The sequence below is a fragment of the Gekko japonicus genome, unplaced genomic scaffold (genome assembly GCF_001447785.1).
Source record: "Gekko japonicus isolate JY-2015 unplaced genomic scaffold, Gekko_japonicus_V1.1 scaffold2547, whole genome shotgun sequence".
NCBI classification, from domain to species: Eukaryota; Metazoa; Chordata; class Lepidosauria; order Squamata; family Gekkonidae; genus Gekko; species Gekko japonicus.
The window spans coordinates 85,385-95,553 of NW_015168731.1; the positions used below are offsets into that span (position 1 = coordinate 85,385).

At 53.7% G+C, this 10,169-nt stretch overlaps 1 protein-coding gene across 1 annotated transcript in view; it reads left to right on the forward strand.

Moving 5' to 3' along the window:
- Positions 1-10,169, forward strand: part of PKD1 (polycystic kidney disease 1 (autosomal dominant)) — a gene marked incomplete at its 5' end in the record, with an annotated part of 100,363 nt that overhangs the window by 71,896 nt on the left and 18,298 nt on the right. Inside the window, 10 exons of the mRNA XM_015415598.1 lie at positions 345-515; positions 1,562-1,705; positions 2,374-2,584; positions 3,296-3,422; positions 3,688-3,804; positions 4,577-4,626; positions 5,065-5,267; positions 5,717-5,822; positions 7,104-7,207; positions 8,265-8,467. Of these exons, the coding sequence (XP_015271084.1) occupies positions 345-515; positions 1,562-1,705; positions 2,374-2,584; positions 3,296-3,422; positions 3,688-3,804; positions 4,577-4,626; positions 5,065-5,267; positions 5,717-5,822; positions 7,104-7,207; positions 8,265-8,467 (1,436 nt within the window). The remainder of the gene's footprint in view (positions 1-344; positions 516-1,561; positions 1,706-2,373; positions 2,585-3,295; positions 3,423-3,687; positions 3,805-4,576; positions 4,627-5,064; positions 5,268-5,716; positions 5,823-7,103; positions 7,208-8,264; positions 8,468-10,169) is intronic.

The following is a 10,169-nucleotide window of genomic DNA, read 5'->3' on the forward strand; positions in this document are numbered from 1 at the left end:
TACCTCTGAGGATGCCAGTCACAGCTGCTGGTGAAACGTCAGGTCCTACAAGGCCAAGACCATGGCCATACAACCCGGAAGATCTACAACAGCGAATGAACTCCGGACGTGAAAGCCTTTGACAAAATATGGAAAGGAGACTGTAAGCCACTCTGAGACTCCTTCGGGTAGTGAAGGGCAGGGTAGAAATCCAATCTCTTATTATTATTACTATTATTATTTGTTATGGCGCCTAACCGGTGTGTAGTACCAGTGGGTCTTCATCTGGATCCTGTCTCTTGTTGTTTTCAGTTTCGGGGGTCTTTCTCCTTAAGAATCTGCTCTCACTCCTTCCCCCCCCCCAGGGACGACAGCCCACGTGGGGATCACACTGTACGGGATGGACCACAAATCGGGCCACAGGCACCTGGACAGCGAGGACGCCTTCCACCGCAACAGCCTCGACATCTTTCAGATCGCCACCGAGCAGTGTCTGGGCACCGTCTGGAAAATCCGGATCTGGCACGACAACAAAGGTGCGGCTCAAGCAGACGCAGCCGTGCTGGGCTGCAGCGCAGGCCTTGAGAGCCAGGCCTGATCCTGAGTGCGTTTGCACGGTGCGGAAACGGCGCTCAGTCCAGATGCACTCGCCACATTTGTTGTGTAGAGGATGAAGCGGGACAGAGTGCAGGAGGTGCAGTTTGCTGAAGGTTAAGGCCGAGTCTGGTTGGAGTCAGGGCTTAACGCATTGTGAAATGTGTGTCCAAAAACTGAGCTTCCCTGGATCGAGCTGGGACAGATTCTGTCGCCACTCCTGTGTTCCTAGCAGCAGGGGGATCCCTGGCAGATAAGGCTGGGGGCGGGTTTGAGGGGAGGGATATCAGCTGTTATCTTGCTAGAGCAAGAAGCAGGTGCTGGTTTGGGACAGGAGTTTGCAGAGGATAAAGTTAGAAGTTTCCAAAACTCTGTAGTTAAAAACCTTTGCACATTAGTGGCTGTGGCTGAAAGCGGAGAGGAGGTAGCGTTGATGCCTCCTTTGAGAGCCGGTTTTGTTTAGTGGTTAGAAGTGCAGATTCTAATCTGGGAGAACCGGGTTTGATCCCCCCACTCTTACACATGCAGCTGCTGGAGGGACCCTGGGTCAGTCACAAGTTCTCTCAGAGCTGTTCTCTCAAGGGCAGTCCTCAAATGAGATCTCAGCCCCACGTACCTCACAGAGTGTCTGGTGGGGAGGGGAAGAGAAAGGAGATTGTAAGCCGCTCTGAGACTCTAAGTGATGGGTGGGGTGGGGTGGAGTGAAGGGCGTACAGACTCCAATCTGGGAGAACCGGGATTGATTCCCCGCTCCTCCACTTGCAGCTGCTGGATGACCTTGGGCAAGCCATAGTTCTGTCAGAGCTGCTCTTGAAAGAGCAGTTTCTGTCAGAGCTCTCTCAGCCCCACCTACCTCACAGGGTGTCTGTTGTGGGGAGGGGAAGGGAAAGGAGTTTGTAAGCCGCTCTGAGACTCCGAATGAAGGGTGGGGTATAAATCCAATCTCTTCCTTCTTCTCCTTTCTTCCCCCCACCCCCGGCATTTTTAGGACTCAGCCCCTCCTGGTACCTCCAACACGTGATTGTCCGAGACCTGCAGACCTGCCGGAGTTTCCACTTCCTGGTGAACGACTGGCTGTCCGTGGAGAGCGAGGAGAACGATGGCTTGGTGGAGAGAGAGGTCTTTGCTGCCAGTGAGTGAATGGGGGGGGGGCGCTTTGGATAGGCCATGTCTGCCCGGTTGTGGGAAGGGAAGAGACCCGTAAGGTTACTGCTGGCAGATCCGTTCCATCAAAAGCCATGCTTCTGCACGAAGAGGCTTTTCCCTCACACAAGACACAGGACAGCACCTCCGACAGCAGAACACATTGGCAGGATCTAACCCTCAGCGCCTCAGGCGGTCACTCTGAATCCCCCTTGGAGGGGGGAAATGGCTGCCTCCCCAGAATGCACTGCTCTGATCTCTGAGGAAAAGAAAGGCAGATACGAAAAGCCACGGCTCAGGGTGTCCCGAGCACCATCAGGCTATTCTGAACGTGAAACGGTTATCCTAGATGTTGTAGCCATTTGCGCTCTGGAGAGAAAAGGGTGTCCCGTTATGACTACATCTGCCCTGGTTCTTGGGAACACTATAGGGCTCTGAGGACTGAAACGGGGCAGGCCTGGAACAGCCCTTTTGGACTGGGTACGGCTCTTCCCCGTCCCAGGCGGACAGTTGGGATATACCCTTCTGCCCGCCAGCTGGAGCATCACACTACAGAGAAGGGCTTTTGTCAGACACCTGCGGGGAAGTGCCTGTGGGAAGTGCCAGGATTCCGCTCAAGCGCCACGTGTTGTCGTTTCTTTCATGACTTCCCCGCAGGCGAGGCTGACCTGAGGAGCTTCTTGAGGATCTTCGTGGGCGAGCTGCAGCGGGGTTTCTTCGAGAAGCACATCTGGCTCTCCCTGTGGGATCGGCCCCCTCGCAGCCGCTTCACCCGGGTCCAGAGGGCTTCCTGCTGCTGCCTCCTCGTCTTCCTCTTCCTCTGTGCCAATGCCGTGTGGTACGGTGTGGTGGGAGACGTCAACTTCAGGTGCGCCCGGGGCCACGAGTCCTCCTGTCCTGCCTTTTGCCTGTGCTGAGTAGTCATATGCCAGCCCTAAGAGCAGGGGTTATTTCGTGAAAAAAGAGATGCAGGAGCTCATTAGCATAACTTATTTGCATATGCCACGCCCCCTGACATCACTGGAAGTGTGTCAGAAGGCAACACCCACTGCTCAGGCTCCACTGGACTGTTTTGGATTGCTAGCTATGGGGGGAGGGGGGACATGCAGATCTGCCCTCGCAGAGGAGGGGGAGCTTGTACCTGAATAAAACTTGGTCTTAAAGGTGCTACTGGACTGTTTTGGATTGCTAGCTCTGGGGTGGGGTGCAGATCTGCCCTCACAGAGGAGGGAGAGCTTGTACCTGAAGGGGGGGGGGCTCTGCAACTTACCTAGCTGCTTCTTGCTCCTCGTGGCCCGACTGAGGGCTCCTGGGAGCAGGGGGCGGGGCTTGTTGCATGTGCCCGCCCCCTGGGCTCTTTACTGCCGGAGCTCCGCTCCTGTGCGCTCCTGCAGGAAATGACCCCTGCCTAAGAGTCAGGGATTAGGGGAGAGGCGTGTCCCATAAGAAGTGGGGTATATTGGTGGGCTTCAGCCCCAGCACCTCTCTGTTTTTGAAACTAGTAGCCGAGACAAGTGAAACAGCCCTCCGAGCAGGCCCGAGTCACTCCCCCGTCTTTCCTCTCCTGTCCTTTCCCCAGCAATGTGGCAGTCTCCACCCTGATCCCCGTCAGCGGTGAAACGGTAACGGTTGGGCTGGTGTCCAGTTTGGTCGTCTACCCGCTGTATCTGGTCCTCCTGTTCCTCTTCCGGATGGCACGCAGCAAGGTAACGGTGTTTGTGTGGGGTCTGTTAACCTGGAGTCTGTGAACCTGGAGGAGGGGTGTTGCCGCCGCGAGGAAACATCACCGTTCCCCTTATCGTTCCAAAACTTGTCTGTACACAAAGAGCCAGAAACCGTCCCTGCAGTCTTCTGCCTGCAAAGTGGGGGGGGTTTGCGCCGAGCTGGAGCCCCCTGCCCATTTATTGAGGGCCCCGCTCCGCGATCCTAACAGAAACGGCTGCTCCCTTCAAGTGCCCTTCTCTCTGGCAGGTGTCCGTAAGCCAGTCCCTGACTCATTCCGACCAGCAGTCCTTGGAGATTGACAATTACCTCGACTCCTCGCTTCTGGAGAGCTCGTTCCTCACCTTCCCTGGGCTGCGGACGGAGGTGAGGGGCAACAGCAGGATGCCCCGGGGGGGGGGGGCATGTGGGTGCAGATTTCCATCCTGAACATAAGCAGCGCTTGGGCCACAACCGGCCCTCCGAGCCTGTGCTAATTCTCCTCCAATGAGAGACAGTCGCATTCCTTGCAAACTGAGGTGACCAGAAAGAGCCAGTGCTCTGGTCAGGATCTGGAGAGCAGAGCAGTGTGTGCCGGCATGTAAGTCAGGCCTGTAACTATGGTGGGGCTTTGGGGGGCTCCGCCCCCTTTCTTAAAGGTGCAGCCCCACAAGAATTTCTCCTGTAAATGCTTTTTTCCCAATCATTTTAAAACACTTATTTAAAGCTGTATGCTCCTTTAAGCAGAGTGGGGTGCTTTAGTTGACTAATTCCCGCACTGAGCAAGGGGGTTGGAGTAGGTGACCTCTAGGATCCCTTCTAACGCTGTGTCAAGAAACTGTTCTCCTTTAAGAGAGTTTTTCTGCCTAAGAGTTAGCTTCCTTGACTATAGAAGTCATCACCCCCACCTGCCGGCTTGCTATCAGAACTGTTGCTTCGGCTGGCAGAAGTGATTAACTTGCAGCAGCTGATATCTGTCATCTAAAGTGTTTGACAGGTTGCAATTTAGAGATCTATCCTGGTAACCGCTTTCTATTGGCTAAGTGGTTTTTCTTTCTGCACTTCTGAACTTCAGCCCCACCAGAAAAAAAATTGCCCCCACAAGCCACAACAAGCCACAACTGGGCCTGGTGCAAGTGCTTTTTTCCTTTCCCTGCAGGCATTTTCGGAGCAAACGAAAACAGACGTGTTCCTGGATGACTCCAAGAGGTAAGTGGGTCCCCCTCCACCCCAGTGGCACTTTTAAGACCAGCAGGTTTCATTCTGGGTATTAGCTTTTGCATGCGTAGACCTGAAGAAGTGTGCATGCACTCAAAAGCTTATACCCAGGATAAAACCTTTGTTGGTCCTAAAGGTGCCCCTGGACTCAAACTTTGTTCGACCGCTTCAGACGAACAAGGTGACCCACCTGAATCCCCCTCCACCCCAGTTCACGCCCACTCTGTGCCTTCCACTCTCCCTCCTCTTTGCCAAGGGTGGACAGATGAAAAAAGGACAGGTTGCCCCTGAGGCCAATCCAAGGAGCTGCCGTCTGGGGTGAAAAGCAGTACTTCTGGCAAAGATTTCCCGGAGCCGCGAGAGAATTCCTTGCTGGTGCTCTGAGTACTCCCCTCTGATGATGGCCTTTGTTTTGTTGTCTTGCCTCAGCCTGATCCGGTGGCATTCAAACGAGGCCCTCCCCAACTGGCCAGATCTCCTCAGCGACCCTTCCATCATGGGCAACACCATCCAGAGGCTGAAGAGGGGGAGGACCAGCCGCCATCTTGGCCTCGAGGCGCCTCTGGCCACGGAGGAGGACGGCTTGTCTCTCGGCTTGCCCCACACTCAGACCAGATACTTTTCTGCTTCAGGTGAGACAGGGAGAAGAAGAAGAAGAGAGTGGATTTATACCCCGCCCTTCACTCGGAGTCTCAGAGCGGCTTACAAACTCCTTTCCCTTCCCCTCCCTACAACAGACACCCTGTGAGGTGGGTGGGGCTGAGAGAACTCTGACACAAACTGCTCCTTTTCAAGGACAGCTGTGCCAGAGCTTGTGACTGACCCAAGGTCACCCCAGCAGCTGCATGTGGAGGAGCGGGGAATCAAACCCGGTTCTTCCAAATTAGAGTCCGCACACTTAACCACTACACCAAACCGCCTGGAGGGCGGACGGCAGAGCCCAGCCAGGATATGGCCATCATTCGTCAACTCCTCTGCAATGGACAAAGGTCTTCCTGTTGCAACAGATACTTTTCACACCCTTTGGCCTTTTTTGAGACCCTCCCCAGACTCCGTCTCAGGTCTCTTCTCCCCACCCTAGATGAAGACCTGATCAGGCAAATCCTCGCTGATGGAACGGGCAGCATCTCCCATCCGCTGGACGCGGGGCAGTACAGCAGGGTGGAGACCGACCTCCTCTCGGGGCTGTAAGTACAGCAGGGGCGAAGGTGGTCTTGGGCGGTGCCGGTGCCCAAAGGCATTTGTCAGTCAGAGGGGGCACCTTAGCCTGTAGGCCAGCTCTTTCATTGATATACCTGGTACATTTTTCTACCAACCTTCCTCCAAGGAAGTTAGAGGAAGAGTACCTGGTTCTGACGTCCTAATTTTCATCTCCACAACCCTGTGAGGCGGGTCAGGTGGAGTGTGTGCTTTCTGCACAAAAGACAAACGTGTGCATTTGAGCTCATTTGTGAAGGGGGTTGTGTGGGATCTCTTTGCAAAAGGACTGCGCCACCTCCGCCTTCTGCACAGATGGCCAGGGGTTGGAGCCCTTGCCGTGGGGCATTCGTAGCTCCAGCAACCCCCCCTCAACATCCTGGAGGAAGATTTGTGTTAACATAAACATAAGAACGGAGCTGCGGTGGCTCAAGTGGTCAAGATGCTGAACTGCAGGCTGTGGAAGGTCGGTAGTTCAGCAGTTCGAGACCCGGGTGCCGCATGGCGGAGTGAGCTCCCGTCTCTAGTTCCAGCTCCTGCCAACCTAGCAGTTCGAAAGCAAGAAAATGCAAGTAGATAAATAGGTACCGCTTCGGTGGGAAGGTAACAGCGTTCTGTGAGCCTCGGCATCTAGTCATGCCGGCCACATGACCACGGAAACGTCTTCGGACAGCGCTGGCTCTTCGGCTTGGAAACGGAGACAAGCATCACAACCCTAGAGTCAGATTTGACTGGCTTTCGAGCAAGGGAACCTTTACCTTTAACTTAAACATAAGAACATAAGAGACGCCAATGTTGGATCAGGCCAGTGGCCCATCCAGTCCAACACTCTGTGTCACACAGTGGCCAGAAATACCAGGTGCCATCAGGAGGTCCAGCAGTGGGGCCAGGACGCTAGAAGCCCTCCCACTGTTGACCCCCCCCCAAGCACCAAGAAAAACACTCTGTGTCACACAGTGGCCAGAAATACCAGTGCCATCAGGAGGTCCAGCAGTGGGGCCAGGACATTAGAAGCCCTCCCACTGCTGACCCCCCCACTCAAGCACCAAGAAGACAGAGCATCACTTGCCCCAGAGCCCCTATCTATACCTTGTGGCTAATAGCCACTGATGGACCTCTGCTCCATATGCTTATCTAATTCCCTCTTGAAGCCGTCCATGCTTGTAGCCACCACCACTTCCTATGGCAGTGTTGCTCATCGGCTCTGCCCATCTTGTGGGAGCAAGCAAGAGTGGCTAAGGCACTGAACGCCCCCGATTTGTTTCCGACAGATCCAGCATGCTCGGGGAGAAGACGGAGGCCTTCATGATGCAGAGACTGAACGTGGCGGCCCCCGGCAGGGAACTCAACTGCTCGGCCAAATCAACACGGACAGGTACAGGGGGTGTCCAGAGTGGCTCTCAGTTTAGGACCCTGCACGAAACCGGAGAGTGGGTGGGCGAGCGGGTGGGAAAACGCCCTATTTCCCGTTCCCAGTTGTGACATTCTCCATCACCTGAGGAGTAGCAGGGATACCACCTTCCTCTGGCCTATTCTCTTGTCTCAGTCTCCCTCCTCAGACCCTGCATCCTGTGTTGTTTTGGGTGTAAGAACATTCGGGGGGGTGGAGGCCAGTGTTCCCTCTAAGCTGAGTTAGTGTGAGCTAGCTCACAGTTTTTTAGCCTCCAGCTCACACATTTTTGTCTTAGCTCAGGAAGGATGGCTCCAGAGCACACTAATTTATGCAGTAGCCAAATTGCTCACTCACAACTTTGATGCCAGTAGCTCACAAAGTAGAAGTTTTGCTCACAAGACTCTATAGCTAAGAGGGAGCATTGGTCGCAGGGATTTTGTAAACCAGGGGGCCAGCACAAACCCTTCTCTGAGGTTGCCTCCGCACAACCCCAAAGCCATTGCCCCGATTTAAATAAAACACACAGACATTCATTTAGCCGTCAATGATTTCTTTTTTTGCTCACAAGGCTGCACAGCTTAGAGGGAGCATTGGTGGAGGCACATAGAGGGAATTCATCTCAGGAATGGGGTATGGACAGAAGGGGGGGGGGCACTGCTGTGGTGTCTCCTTTCTGAGAGTCATGTGGCAATAAGCCCCCTCCCTCCAACTCACTGTTTTTGTCTCCTCTAGTGGCGGATTGCCCTGACCTGGATAGGCCAGGCAAGCCCAATCTCGTCGGATCTCAAAAGCTAAGCAGGGTCAGCCTCGGCTGAGACCTCCACGGAATACCAGGGGGTGGCACAGAGGCAGGCAATGGGAAACCTCCTCTGAAATGTCTCCCGCCTTAAAAACAAGCCTAGCTCGCCACCTAGTGAAGAATAACACTGAAAGAGCTAGAACTTCTGGTTGCCAGACAATCTTAGGATCGCCTGACGATTCTACACACAATGCCGTACGATTAATTAATTTATTTATTTATTTATTATTATTATTATAGTGGCAGATCATGCGCTCCGGAAGTTCCTGCTGCCCTTCTGGTGCTCGTACCTGGCTCACACCATCAGCCTCGCCCTCCTTGCCGTCTGCTTTGGGATCTCGTCGTGGATTGGCGTCACGTTCACGTCCAGCGTGGCCCTCATGTGGCTCATCTCAGGGATTTTTAGCTTCCTCTCCTCCTTCTTGTTCTGGGAACCCCTCAAGGTAAGGCCTGGCCAGAGCAGCTCACTTCCGCCTGCCTGGCGTTTTCTGGGCAGACCTCGGAAAGTCTTCCACCGACGTATGCCGCAAATGTGGGGCCTCCCCAGCCCTTTGCAAGATGAATGCCATCATTTGTTTTTGCACGTTATGGTGGCACTTTGATCCATTTAATTTGCTTGGCTTTGAAGTCTTGTTATGTTTCGGAAGGTGGTTTCTGAAAGGCAGGTACTTTTCATGAATTAACAACAATAGTTTCTTATGCCCGGAAGGCATACTGAGGGCAGAGTATCTCTTTGGGATGCATGATACAGTTTCAAAGTGCAAAAAGAAAAATCCGGACTCAAAATCCTGCATTTGCACACCTTTTTCTAAAAAAAAAAAAGTCCTGCCTTAGTGTAATTCTTTAAGTTGAAGGGTGGGGGAGACATCAGAATGGAGATGTACAAGAGATCAAACGAGATGCATAGGTCAGGGGTCCCCCATAAATCAGGACGCCCACCAACAAGGCGGGAAACAGTTTGGACACTTTGCAGTTGGCTCTGCCTCCTGCAGCAGCCATTTTGCATTTGTGCTCACCATCCTGTATCAGAATTCCAGAAATGCCCGCAGGCTTGAGGTTTATTGATTGATTTATTATTTTATTTTTTATTTATTAAATTAGATTTATTAGGCCGCCCTTCCTTGCAAGCAGGACTGTTTGGTGTAGTGGTGAGGAGTGCAGACTCTGATCTGGGAGAACCAGGCTTGATTCCCCACTCCTCCGCATGCAGCTGCTGGTGTGACTGTGGGTCAGTCACAAGTTCTCTCAGAGCTGTTCTCTCACAAGCAGTCCTCGAGAGAGCTCTCTCAGCCCCACCTACCTCACAGGGTGCCTGTTGTGGGGAGGGGGAGGGAAAGGAGATTGTAAGCCGCTCTGAGACTCCTTCAGGTAGTGAAGGGTGGGGTATATATCCAATCCTCCTCTTCTTACAACAGAAACCATCATTTAATATAAAACCAGCATTAAAAATACCTAAAACCCAGGGCTATTTTTGGACAGGAACGACAGGAGCAGAGCTCCGGCAGTAAGGAGCCCAGGGGGTGGGCACATGCAGCAAGCCCCGCCCCCTGCTCCCAGCAGCCCTCAGTCGGGCCACAAGGAGCAAGAAGCAGCCAAGTAAGTTGCAGAGCCTCCCCCGGCCTGCCTTCAGGTACAAGCTCTCCCTCCTCTGTGAGGGCAGATCTGCACGTTCCCCCCCCCCCGAAAGCCGGCAACCCAAAAGCCACACTTCCCGTAACATGGGGGTGCGGCCTAATGCGCTAATGAGCTGTGCTGTCAGGGGCGTGGCCTAATAGGCTAATGAGTTTCTGCTGTTGGGTGTGGCCTATTATGCTAATGAGTTCCTGCTGGGCTTTTTCTACAAAAAGAGCCCTGCAAAACCTATCCACAAGTAAAACAGTACACATTCCAAGATGGTGGAAGAAAAGATTTCGGCTTCCACAGGCTTCCTAGGGGAGAGGGGTTACAGAGGGGGGAGGGGGTGTGAGAGTGCCAGATTTAATACTGTCCCGTCACTGTCCTCAGCCAAATGCCTGGCGGAACCTCTCTGTCTTGCATGCCCTGCGGAAAGGGAATGACTCCTGCAGGGCGTGAATATCCTCCGGCAGTGAGTTCCACCAGGCGGGGCCCAGGGACCACCGGGAGGTTCTTATTCCCTGAGCGTAA